Consider the following 13769-nt stretch of genomic DNA (forward strand, 5'->3'; position numbering starts at 1 on the left):
GCAGGCTCCCCACTGAGCAGGAAGTCCACCACGGGGCTTGATCCCTGGACTCTGGGATCATGACCTAAGGAGAAGTTATACACAACTGACTGAGCCACCCAGTTGCCCCACAACTATTTTCTTTTTATATTAGAGTTATCTTTCTGGTAAATTTGTGTCAACAGAGGCTTTTCCTGGTGCAATTTGCCTTTTGGTTTCAGAGGAGGGATTTGGTTGGCAGCGACTTTGTTGGTTCCTACAGGAGTAACAGAGCTTCCAAACATCAGGAATGTAAGATGCAAATAATATATATATTTGCCACTACAATGGCAAAAATTGACAAGGCAAGAAACAACAAATGTTGGAGAGGATGTGGAGAAAGGGGAACCCTCTTACACTGTTGGTGGGAATGCAAGTTGGTACAGCCACTCTGGAAAACAGTGTGGAGGTCCCTTAAAAAGTTAAAAATTGAGCTACCCTATGATCCAGCCATTGCACTACTGGGTGTTTACCCCAAAGATACAGACGTAGTGAAGAGAAGAGCCATATGCACCCCAATGTTCATAGCAGCAATGTCCACAATAGCTAAATTGTGGAAGGAGCCGAGATGCCCTTCAACAGACGAATGGATTACGAAGATGTGGTCCATACATACAATGGAATATTACTCAGCCACCAGAAAGAACGACAACATTTGCAGCAACATGGACGGGACTGGAGGAGATTATGCTAAGTGAAATAAGTCAAGCAGAGAAAGACAATTATCATATGGTTTCACTCATTTATGGAACGTAAGAAATACCAGGAAGATTGGCAGGAGAAGGAAGGGAAGAATGAAGGGGGGGTAAACAGAAGGGGGAATGAACCACGAGAGACTGTGGACTCTGGGAAACAAACTGAGGGCTTCAGAGGGGAGGGAGGGTGGGGGATTGGGATAGGCCGGTGATGGGTATTAAGGAGGGCACGTATTGCATGGAGCACTGGGTGTTATATGCAAACAATGAATCATGGAACACTACATCAAAAACTAAGGATGTACTGTACGGTGACTCACATAATATAATAAAAAATTAAAATAATAATAAAGAAAATCAAGGAAACTTTTCTAATGAAACTGATACAGGCATACCAGGTTCAAGGACCCAGAGGGGGTCCCAGAGGACCAGACAAGAGGGTTCTTGGCTTCACGCAGGAAGGAAATCAAATGTGCTGAGAGGAAGTAAGAGCAGAGTTTATTGAAGACATAGAGCACGTACAAAAAAAATGTCTGGGAGACTCAGAAAGGAGAAGGAGCATAAGTCTCTCTTTGCTTAGGGTCTGGAGTTTTTAATGAGGACGGTGGTTTTGTGTACTGTTCTCTCAGATATCCAGGAACTAGTCAAACAAGGATGAGTGCTCAGGTGTCCTCTGTAAGTCATTTATGCCCTGGAGCCAGGGGTCTTGGTGTCAAGGTGTTTGGAGTCAGTAGTCCTGAGAAACGTTAGTGGAGACCTCATCTGGCCACTCCTTATATGTTATCTATTGTGCTGGAAGACTCCAAAGAAATTAACTCCTTGACGTTTATAAGGTGGACATTCATTAAGGCATGTGTAAGGTGGGGGTGCAAGTCCTAGCAAGAATAGAAGTAGGAAAATCAGCAAAGGAAAAAATAGTGTTTTCTTTCATTGGGTCCCTTTGGTTTCCCTGTCTCAAAACCTTTGGTGAGGAGGCCACTGAATGAAACTTAATGGCCTGGTCAAAATGAACCCTCATAGAAGTGGAAAGATCTCTGGTCTGGCAGGCAGACTGGACTTTCTAGGTTTGGATCTGGCCCAATCCCATACCACCCATGTCTCTACTTTGAGAATCAAACTTTCTGAAATACCTAATATTTCCATTAAAGTCTTGCCCACTCTCATCCCTATACCAATTTGCCCCTTATCCCCCTAAGTCTTCCACAACAGTTTGCACCAAGGACCATCTTGTCTCTAAATCCAACAGGCATTTTTAAGTCCTTGAATTTCTTGGATCTGAATAAAATTAGACACTAATGACCACTTTCTCTTTCTATAATACCCTTCTCTGGTCTCCAAACATGATGCTCTCCTGTTTTTTGTTTTGTTTTTTTTCTCCTTACCTCTTTCATATCTCTTTGCCTCTGCATTGCAGGATCATACTCTCCTGGTCACTAAATGTTTCAGCAACTCAAGCTTCAGTAGTGGCCCCTCTACTCTGCTCTCCCTTTACCTATGATAAGATCCACCTTCCTGAATGCTCTACCTTCCACCCAAACCTCTTCACTCTTTGCTGATTAACTCCTACTTATTCTTGGATCTCAGCTTACATGGCACTTCCTGGTGAAAAATCTTTCCTGAGCTCCTGTGTTGGTCAAATTTGCATAGCTTGGGTCTCAGCCAGATTACCACCACTCACCAAAGGACCTTGGGAAAGTGAAGAGACCTCAAAATGGCACAGTCTCCTCATCTATAAATGGGGATGATCTATCTACCATACCTAAAATATCAGGTTGTTGTGAGGCTATTATAATGAGTTCACACATGTAAAATGCTCAGAACATGGCAGTAAGTGCTCAATAAGTCTTAGTTCTCATTATATACTTCTACAGCACCATATGCTTCTCTTTTGCAGGACTTAGCTAGAATTTTAACACTTGTTGGTACAGTGTTATTTATTTAAACAATTTTTTATTTGAGTATAGTTGACACAGTCTTAGTTTCAGGCATAAACATAGTGATTCAACATCTCTACCCATTATGTTCTGCTCACCAATATAGCTGCTATTTGCCCCTATACAACACTATCATAATATCATTGACTATAGTCTCTATGCCGTGCCTTTTATCCCTGTGACTCATTCCATAATTGGAAGCCTTTACCTCCCACTCCACTTTACCCATTTTGCCCATCTCCACATTTCACTTCCTTCTGGCAACCATCAGTGTATTTATAGGTCTGACTCTGCTTTTTGTTTATCATTTTTTTGTTTTGTTTTGTTTTTTTAAGATTTCACATGAGTGAAACCACATGGTATTTATCTTTCTCTGTCTGCTTATTTCACTTTGCATAATACCCTCTAGGTCCATCCATGTTGTCACAAACCCATGATGTTGATTATTGACCATCTCCCCTATAGACCCTTGAAAGAGGGATGATGAATGCTTTGCCCATTAGTGCATCCCAAGTACCTAGCCTAGGACTTGGTACTAGGTGTGCTGGATATTCTCCACTTGCCCCTCCAGGACCACTCTCCACCCTCAGCTGGCTCTGAGCCCCAGGAGGCTGAGACCTCTATATGTTTATGGAACCATCCATAAATGACACCTCCAGTCATTTAACTTCTGGTTGGGTTTGGCTAATGGGAGATACTAGCAGTTGAAAGGGTAGGCAGAGATAAGGTTGGAGTATTTATTCCCATGGACCTCTCTCTGCCAGGCCACAGCTGATGGTAGCTGATTTTTTAATAGAGATGCTCCTCCACCCAACCTCAGATAATCCCACTCCTATTTACTCCCCAGTTCAGGGGAGTTTCTGGTGGTAACAGCTCCTGAACTGTGCCCCGCCATAGGGTGTTTCACCATTGCTCCCCATGTATCTGTAAACTGTCCCTTCTTCAAGCCATGCCTAATTACACAAGTTAGGGTGCCACCTGTTTCCTTCTGGGGCACTGATACAAGATGTTCCATATCCATATGTGTTAAATGAATTAGTAAATACCTGTTTTACCAGATGAAGATAATAATCCTCCATCTAAACCATGGCTAAAGTTGTTATGATGAGTTAATAAGAAACAAGAAGTAGAAGGCGTGGTTCAGTGGGTTGAGCATCTGACTCTTGATTTCGGCTCCAGTCATGGTCTTGGGTTCATGGGACTGAGCCCCGTGTTGGGCTCCATGCTCAGCGTGGAGTCTGCCTGAGATTCTCTCTCCCTCTGCCCCTCCCCCCAGTCATGTGCTCTCTCTCTCTCTAAATAAAAAATAAAATAAATTTTAAAAAAGAAAAAAAGAAATAGGAAGTAAAAATATATTTTAAAAAGTGAGGGCGTTCTGGAGCAGTGGTTCTCAAATGTGAGAGTGTATCACAACAACATGGAGGACTTATTAAACCTACATTGCTGAGCTCCACCCCAAGACAGGCCGATTTGGCAGGCCTACGGGAGGGAGGGTTAATGACTTGCATTTCTAACAAGTTTCCCCGTGATGTTGATGCTTCCATGCTGGAGACCACAGTTTGAGAAACAGACAGTGGGGAAACACCAGAGGTTTTTGTTACTTATAGACCTCAAGTCTCACGGTGGCATTAACCATCTTTAAGGACACAAAGGCCAAGTATAATATAACCTATGTTTTATTTTATACTTCTCTGATCAAGATCTAAACAGGAGTTTTGCTTAAACATATAAGAAGAAAAAGAGAAAAAAATCAACAGGATTAAATACTGGGAGCAGAAGAAGGGTGTGCAAGGAAGGGCTGTCCTGGGAAGGGCTGCACATTTGCAGGCACACTGGCAGAACACCCCATGAAGCTCGCACCTGGTGAAGACTGTGCTTAAGCTACAGCTCAGTCCTGGGGCTTGGGCACAGAGGCATCTCATTCCTGCTCCTCCCTAATCCAGGCTGCATGGGCACAGAACAGTGCCAGCATATCTCCGAAGTGCACTGGACATGTCTCTTCCTTCAGTGTCTTCAGGCCAGAGTCCCCTGCTCTCCACACACACATGCGCACTCATTTGCACTCACCAAGCACATGGGTTCTCACTTATGTCCAGGAATATGCAGTCACATTCACACACAAGCAATGCGTCTGATTTCAGGCCTCCCACACCCTCATAGGCCCAGGTTCCAACCCCAGAGTTAAGATGTGTGTTAGTGTCCTTAGCAGACTGACAAAGGGCCACTGCAGAGGCAGGGTGCCAACCATCCTTCCTGAGGACGCAGCCAGGGAGAAACTACATTCTGTACCCTGCTGGTGTGAAGGAAAATTCTACCAAGCAACTGGGGTTGCCTGGGCTCATTAGGGAGGTCCAGATGCTGGTTCTGAGAAGCCATCCAGCCCTGCTTCACTCCTCAATAACCAGTTCATAAGAAAGCAGAGTGTTAGAAGGCCAGTCCCTAGGAGGTCCCCCAACCCTGTGAGATAGGGGATACAGTGGTTGTCTGGATCCAGGGCCTGGTGCCATGTCAGCCGAACCATCACTTCTGCCAGGTACAGCAGAATCGTCACCTGGCATAAGAGGAAGCAGACACAAAAATGACAACTAAGGCAGAAAGCCAAGTGTCACTAAGAAACACAAGCAAATTTCAAAGGCAGATACCAAGGTGGACATGTCCACTCCAAGAAGTCCCCTTCCTCCAGCTTTTCTTGGGGTTAATGCCCAGCTCTGAGCTCATGCAGAGGCAGAAGTCCACCCTTATTCATACTTGCCTAGCCTCCCTCCCTGTGATGAGGCCCTGCTCGTGGCAAACTGAGGCATGAGACAGACCACGTCTGCTACACCAGCTCCTCTCACTGCCCTTGGAAATTCAAGACATAGACCTTATTGGGACTTAATCTGGGTTTGCTGGAGGCCCTTGTATGGGCAGCTTTTGGACAGTGAGCCTTTCCTGAAAGTGCTGGTAGTGAGCACAGTCCTGGCGTCACTTCAAGGCTCCTTGGTTCCCTGTCCCAGCCTGACTCCAGCCCCTTCCCTGCTCCTGCTCAAGACAGTTTCTCAGAGTGCTCCAGCCCACCCTTCAGGGTCAGGGACATGCTGTGATTGCAAATGCCCTAACTCAAGAAGATTTGAGCATGTCAGTCCCTAGTTCTAGCCCTGCCCTCTGAGAATCGCCCATCAGTGCCCACAGTTATCTCTGTGGACAAACTGGGCCCAGGAGGGGCATCAGTCAGCTAGTCTGGGCAGAGAGTCTGCTGAGTACTACCCTGAGGCAGACACCAGCTTAATCTCTTTCATCATGTCCTTATCACCATCCAGCTCTGACTAAGTCCATGCATGCTTTTTAGCAACACTCCAGCAGGGGGCTGATCTCTGTCCACCCTGTCTGTGATGGGTGGTGTGCATGGCCCACTGGACCCACTCATCAACTTGCTTCATGCCAACTTGCTGCAACGTCAGGCTATCCTCTGATCCTCTGCTGAGGAGCGTGCAGTGTGCTATACATAGTATGGAGTGTGCCTTGTGGGGACTGTACCCTATGAAGTGTGCAGTGTAGCATGCGTTATGGGGAATGTGCAGTGTGAAGTGTGCAATACAGAGTGTGGAATGGCCTCTCTGTCTGGATCATGCCCTTGGGCTTGAACAAGTGGACTCTTGGAAGATGCGGCTGTACCCTGCCATGTCCAGGAACCTCCCCCTGCAATTTTACCTCCCAGCACCGTTCCCAGGACAGAGAGACAAATCTTACTGGCTGACGAACCACTGAATGCTGCTTTGATACTGCTAGAGTCATGCTTACCTGGATCAGACTTGCTAGCAGATAGAACACCACAAAGATCTTACTGTTTGGGACCAGATGGCCTTCCACCAAGTAGATGATGTGGAAGAAAATCAGATGGCCCGGAACCACCAGAGAGAGTAGGACTCGGGCTGATATGGAATTAATTTCTGGAAAAAACAAAACCAAGGAGATTGTGTGACCTGCTGCGCAGCAGAGGCCACCTTGGCATGTGACCGTCTCCAGTGAGGCATCCACATTCATTTACCCACTACACGAGTGTTTACTGAGCACCAATGATGTGGCAGGCATGTTCTCCTGCCCCTTCCCTCATGGAACTGACATTTCAGGGAAGAGAGAAAAAAAAAAAACCAACAAAACCAGAATCGACTAGCAGAAAAAACAAACAAACAAAAAAAGTCATTTCAAACTGACCAGCACTAGGATGAAAATAAACCAGGATAATGTGGTAGAGAACAAAGTGTACATTAGTAGGATGAATACTGGAGACTAGAAGCCCTCGAGAGAAGATGACATCTAGGCTGAAGTATGAATCTGAAGGAGAGGACTCTGGGCAGAGGAAAGAGAACATGCAAGGGGCTTAAGGAAGACGAGAGCTCTGGAATGTGGACGAAGGAAGGCTCAGCATGTGGAATTAGTAATCCAGGGAAGGATGGCATACTCATGGGGGCCCTAAAGCAGCCCCTTCCTCATGCTAAGCATGAGGGACCCATTCAGCATATTGTCTTTTGGCTTTAGTACTCTAAGAATTTGAGACTCCGCAAGAAGTGTGACTTCCCTTCCCCAACCACACACGCTTTTAAAAACCGTAACATGTGAATGCAACTGACTTCTCAAAAAGAAATAGAGTTTCAATAAAAAGTCTCCATTTGCCTCTGAGTTAATATACTTCATCAGAATAACAAGAAAGAGGAGGAACAATCATACAGCTTAGAAGCTAAAAACACTACCATACAATAAAATGTAGAGAGAGGGTGAGAACACTCAAGAGCTCCAAAATCTATTCATGATGAAACATTAGACAAGGTATGAAAAGATTCTTTGAAAAAAAAAAGTAGAAGCAAAAGAAATAATTGCTATTGGTAGCTGGCACTAAAACTCAAGAAAATCTACAGAAACACTAAATAAATAAGAATTTGGTAAAATATTTAGATGCTGCTATAGCATCTGGGTTCCCCCCACCACCCAGATCCATATGTTGTAACCCTAACCCTCAATGTGACGGTATTTGGTCATAAGGGTACAGCACTCATGAATGCCATTAGTGCTTATAACCTTATAAAAGACATCTCAGAAAGCTTCTTCACCCCTTCCACCATGTGAGGACACAGTGAGAAGACAGCTGTCTAGGAAGCAGGTCATCACTAGACAAAATTTGGTAGTGCCTTGACCTGGAATTTCCACAAACCACAACTATAAAAAATAAGTTTTTATGCTTATGAGACACCCATTCTATACTTTCATTATAGCAGCCTAAACTAAGACAGGTACAGAAATAATAGAGAAATAGAAATAGATTTTCTATATATAAATGACAAATCAGAAAATATAATGGGAATTTCCACTTCAAGCCAAGATGGCTAGACGTATTTCTTCCTATTCCTCTCACTTAATACAACTAAAAACCCTGGGCATCATATATAAAACAAACATAAGAAGATTTGAAAAGGTGGAGAGAAAAGGTGGGCTGGCCAGGTACCTGGGGACCCAACAAACAACACAGAATTGAGTTCCCTGAGTTGTTGTTTTGGTGTTTTGGGGGAGTTTTGCCTCATATATCCCAGACCAGATGCTAGAGAAGTCAGCAACCCAGAAATGTCAATGGGCACAGACCAAAAAACAAAAAACAAAAAAACCCCCAAAACCCAGTTAAAACTCAACAAAAGCCTGCTCTAGCCAAAGGTCCAAAAGAGGGACAGCCTAGCAAAACACAGAACTTTTAGATAACAACTTCTCTATTCCAGCCAAACATCACAGGAAAAACTATAGACTCACTTCCATCGCAAAGGCCAAGTGGGGAGCTTGGACTTCTGACCAAATCTAGGTGGAATGTGGCACTCACCCCTTGTGGTTGAGGTAGGATAGAGAAGGCTGAGTGAAGAGTAAGTGGTACTCTGCCTGGTGGTAATGAGCCCCCCACCCAACCATGTCTGTGAAGTCCATGTGGGCAACAATAACAAAGCATCCCTCTCCTCAGCCAGGGTGGTGCCAGAGGAACGTGCACTCCTCCCCAGCCCACCAACAATGAAGTGCTCCTCTTCCCCCAGTATATGAACGGAGATGGGGATAGTGGGGGTGGGGGGAAACCTAGGTTTCTATCCTCGCCTGGCAGTAAGGAAGCAATGCATTCCCTTTCCTTCAGTAGTGCAGTGTCAGAAAAGGTAGCTGAAAAAGACTTAAATGAGATCCAGAGTTCCAGAATTTCATAGCATATACCCCGAATGCCTGGGATTCAATCTGAAATCACTTTTTATAAAAGAAAAAAAATTTCAACTTGGTAAGACAACCAACAGACACTAAGAATGAGATGACACAGATGGTATAAGTATCTGAAAACAATTTTAATGAACCCACTACAGAAGTTCTTCAATGAGCAATTACAAATATACTTGAAACAAATGATAAAAACAGAAAGTTTTGGTAAAAAAAAAATAGAAAGTCTCAGAAAAGAAAGAGAAGATACAAAGACGACCCATGTAGAAATTTTAGAACTGAAAAAATACAATAGCCAAAAAATCCCAAACAACTCAATGAAAGGGATAAATAGCAGAGTGGAGAGGGCAGAGGAAAGAACCTGTGAACTTGAAGAAACAAACTATGGAAATTAGCCAATCTGAATAAGAGAGAGTAAAATAGGCTAGGGGAAAAATTGAACAGAGCCTCCAGGGCTTGTGGGACTGTAACAGAAGAGCCACCATTCATGTCATCAGAATACCAGAAGGAAAGGAAGAAGACAGTAGGGCTGAAGGTATATTCGAAGAAATCATGGCTTAAAATTTCCCAAATTTGGCAAAAGATAAATCCATGTATTCACGGAGCTGAGTAAACCTCAAACATGGAAAACCCCCCAAAAAACAACCAATGTACAGCATAGACTAAAAAGTAAAGAAAAAGTATTGAAACAAACAGAAAACAAATGTCACCTTATGTATACAATAAAAATAATTCAAATGACAGTAATTTCTTATCAGAAACTGGGGAATTCAGAAGGAAGTGGCCCATTTTTCAAGTGCTGAAAAGAACCATCAACCCCAAATTTTATATCTGGCAAAAATATGCTTCAGGAATGTGCCAGCAAACCTACCCTAAAAGAATGGCTAAAGATAGTTCTTGAAACAGAAAGTAAATGATTAAAGGAAAATGCAGTGGGAGAAAAGATCCAAGTTTTAAAAGTAACAAAAAGAAAAAAGACCTCCAATGGTTTCCAGTGGTTCTCAGAATAGAATCCAGTCTCCTTCCTCAAGCTTCAAGGCCCTATAAATGATCAACCCCTCCCTCTCTATTCTCAGCTTCCTCTACCCTCTCCCTTGCTCATTATGCTCAGGCCTCCCTGGCCTTTCCGTTCTTCAGAATTACCAAGCTCCTGCTTCTGACCCTTTGCTCAGGCTGTTCCCTCTGCCTCAAACGCTCCTCTTACTCCAGCATGCCTCCTCCCCCGTACCCCTCTTATTGCTCCCCCCATCATCCTCAGAGAGGAACTTTCCAAACCCAAATCTCAATATCTCCTGAAATTCCTTCCACTGCACCCTGTGCTTTTTTATTTTAAAACATGCCACAATTTGTAGTTAAATGCTCCTCTTTTGGTGTGTTTATCTTCTCTTCTGGATCCTGTAAATCCATGTGGGCAAGAATCAGCTTTCTCTGACTCATCACTGAAATCCGACACCTAGGACCTGGCAGACCTTCAATAAGTATCTGAATGAATGGATGAATCAACTAGAGGCAGGGGTGGGAAGTCAGGTCTCTGGGAGGAGGACCTGTGTCCTTGAAGATGATCTGGGCTGAGGTCAGCACTGGTCTTTTTCTTGTGTAAAGAAATGGCCACATGCCATATGCACCCCAATGTTCATAGCAGCATTGTCCACAATGCCTAAATTGTGGAAGGAGCCGAGATGCCCTTCAACAGATGACTGGATTAAGAAGATGTGGTCCATATATACAATGGAATATTACTCAGCCATCAGAAAGAACGATTACCCAACATTTGCAGCAACATGGACAGGACTGGAGGAGATATGCTAAGTGAAATAAGTCAAGCAGAGAAAGACAATTATCATATGATTTCACTCATTTATGGAACATAAGAAATAGCAGGAAGATCAGTAGAAGTAAGGGAAGAATGAAGGGGGGTAAACAGAAGGGGGAATGAACCATGAGAGACTGTGGACTCTGGGAAACAAACTGAGGGCCTCAGAGGGGAGGGGGATGGGGGATTGGGACAGGCTGGTGATGGGTAGTAAGGAGGACACGTATTGCATGGTGCACTGGGTGTTATACGCAACTAATGAATCATGGAACTTTACATCAAAAACAAGGGGTGTACAGTATGGTGACTAACATAACATAATGAAAAATTATTATTAAAAGCAAAAAAAAGAAATGGGCACGTGGCCTCTGGAAGACACCCACCTGAGGTGCAGAAAGTAGAGCATGGGTTAGGCCAGAACTGTTTCATCCAGAGGGGGAGAACACCAGGCGTGCCCCACATGTGCAGGTAGGTGGAGATCCGGCTGGTCTGAATGGCAACCAGATTGCCACCAACACCTGGGAGGAGAAAAAGGAAGTGGTTTCCCCTTTTTTATGCTAGTTCTCTCTCTTACATCTCCAGGAAGCCTTCCTTAACTGATCCAGCGCTGGACCTCTCTTCTTTCCTTCCCACTTTACCACAGCTCTTGTTTGGCCCCAAGCAAGGGTAAACTGGACCTTGTGAGCGAGTTATGTATTTGTTGGGTAGAGGGAGGGGGTGGGGAATAGGGAGGGAGGGAGGGAAGACAGTGACAGGTCTGTGGGAGGGTATCTTAATAAGCCACTCAAGGTCATTGGATGCGACAGGAATCAGATTACAGACTGGAACATCTGAGAAAATGAAAGGGTTCTTTTCCCCCAAGGTGGGAAGGAGACAGAAGAGAAAGTGGGGGACAGCAGTGAGGGAAGAGGAGCTATCATATGCAACAGGCCTGGGGCTTACTGCTGAGGCCCCAGCTTCCACAGGGAGTGCGACAGTGCCCAGCCCTGCCAGGACCTCGGGGCCCAGGTGACAAAGGCCACACCGAGCTCCCTCTGCAGGGCCAGGATCTGGGGCTGGCAGAGAACAAGGGCCTACCCATGGCCATCTCTTTTAGAGGGTGGCTGGGCTGCCCCCATTCTATTTCCTCAGCCCCCTGGGGATTAACCCTCACTGGGTCAGATGTGCCCCCAGTGATCTCCAGAGGGAGAAACCAACTACCCTGGATACCCAGAGGACAGTGGCAGATCTATTTTGATTGATTGATTGATTGATTTATGTTCAATTAGCCACCGTTAGTATTTAATGTAGTGTTCAATGCTTCAATAGTTGCTTAGCACTGGTGTTATACACATGATTTTCAAAAAAGGAAAAAACTGTAAAAAAGTAACTAAAATTAATTGCTGGCTTGTCCTACAAAGTCAGTTGAGGCAACTCCAGACCTCCAGTCTTGCCAGGCAGCAACTGGCCGGAGCTGAGCAGGCCCCGCTCCCTCCACACCAGGAACACGCTCGGCAGAGTGACTGTTCCCCGTCACTCTTTACCACCCACTTACCGTCACACCTGCTGAACTCATTCCAACTGCTTTCGTGGCCCCAGAGGATCTGAGTTCGTGGCATCCAAGGAAATCACGCCAAGTGTTAAACATCGGGACCTGACGCTAGGTGATCGGCCCTTTGTGTGAGGGGCCAGCCTCTGGAGAGAGCAGACCTGCTGGGTGGTCCACTGACATGCAAGGAACAACCACCTGGGTTCCCACAGAAGTAGGCGGAGGGGGCGCCCAAGGGCCTCTGAAGCCTGTTTCTACAGCCCCAGAACACCAGGGCCTGGGACCAAGCGAAGGGTGCAGAAGTTACCACGTTTGGTTCCTTTCCTGACTGGTTGGTCCCATTTACAGATCCTTATCAGAAGCTGGACATGAACCAAGCTTTGGTTAAAAGAGGGGTCCTCACCACAAATGCCCATGGGGTCTAAGCCTAAAAGGTGAATCAGTGAAGGGTCACGTGAAGACAAGGGGGAACGGAGGGGATTCAGGCAAACGGAACAGCACGAGTCCTATGTCAGTGGCAACTGATTCTCACTTCACCAAGAATGTAAATTCAATACTGTCACAGCCTTGCTTTTTAAGGAGAAGACAGAAATCCAGATTTTTATGTGCAAATGTCTGAGTTTAAATGTCATCAATGAATCTAAGTTTAAAAACAAAACAAAACCATGAGAAGCGCACACCCCAGGTCTGAAGGCCACATTCCCGTCTGTAGGCACCAGCGAATCCTGGCTTAGACCCTGTGTGCCTTTGACAGGTAGGATTTAGCTCTGTGGGAAGGCTCAAGTCTCCGCGGTGACTACGAGGAAAAGGGTGGGAGCTGGTGGAGCAGTGGGCAGGGCTTTCTTCCCGAGAGTCTCCTTCCACCTGCGACAAACCAGACCAGCAGCTGCTGCCCAGCAGAAGCACGGCCATGACTCTCAGAGCCCAGGGCTGGATCTCCGAAGTCGCTGCTGTCCAGATCCCACCGCCCCAGCCCTGGGGGCCAGCACAGTCCAGGGGCCCCAGGTGACAGCACTGCCGTTACCTACCACATATGATGGGAGTAAATACAGCCATGCCTTGGTACTCATGTTTAGAAATAGTTTTGTTCAAGATGAGCCCTCCGAGACTGGGGAGAGAGCAGAGGGAAAATGGTTAGTTTACCCTTGTAGGTGACCTGGTACACCTCTCTATAAAATGTTTCCTCAGTCTGCCTTCCCAGCTCAGCAAACACTTCCCTGACCCCTACACAAAACACCTGTCTCGTCAAGCTGGTCTCCCCAGTGTCCTCTGTACTATGCACGCTTGCTTCTCCACATCTACTCTGAGCCTCAGCTGTTCCAGAAGAGCCATCAGATAATGTCAGCCCATTAAAAACAAACAACAAACTCCCCTCCAAGACCACTTAGCTGGCTGGGCTCTGCCACATGACCATTCCTGAACTGTCACTGAAATGCTATTTTCGTGAGCAGAAAATGGAACCTGCATGAGTATCATCCCATGCTGCTTGTTCTCAGAGATGCCACGACAAGACCTCACTCCCACCAGACCCTGTAGTTTAGCAAAGGCTGCCCTGCCCCTACAGCCCT

General features: G+C 45.6%; 1 protein-coding gene across 4 annotated transcripts in view; it reads right to left on the minus strand.

The window, feature by feature from the left end:
• Positions 1-4305: 4305 nt before the first annotated feature.
• Positions 4306-13769, minus strand: part of SLC41A3 (solute carrier family 41 member 3) — a 74932-nt gene continuing 65468 nt past the window's right edge. For all 4 annotated transcript variants that reach the window (XM_087866703.1, XM_087866705.1, XM_087866702.1 and 1 more), the window contains 4 exons: positions 13230-13309; positions 11057-11191; positions 6428-6576; positions 4306-5198 (listed from right to left, as the gene is read on the minus strand). In XM_087866703.1, coding sequence (XP_087722829.1) covers positions 4989-5198; positions 6428-6576; positions 11057-11191; positions 13230-13309 — 574 coding nt within the window. In that variant the 3' untranslated portion in view covers positions 4306-4988. The remainder of the gene's footprint in view (positions 5199-6427; positions 6577-11056; positions 11192-13229; positions 13310-13769) is intronic.

Source organism: Ursus americanus, chromosome 14 (genome assembly GCF_024610735.1).
Source record: "Ursus americanus isolate L20-20 chromosome 14, mUrsAme1.1.p, whole genome shotgun sequence".
NCBI lineage: Eukaryota > Metazoa > Chordata > Mammalia > Carnivora > Ursidae > Ursus > Ursus americanus.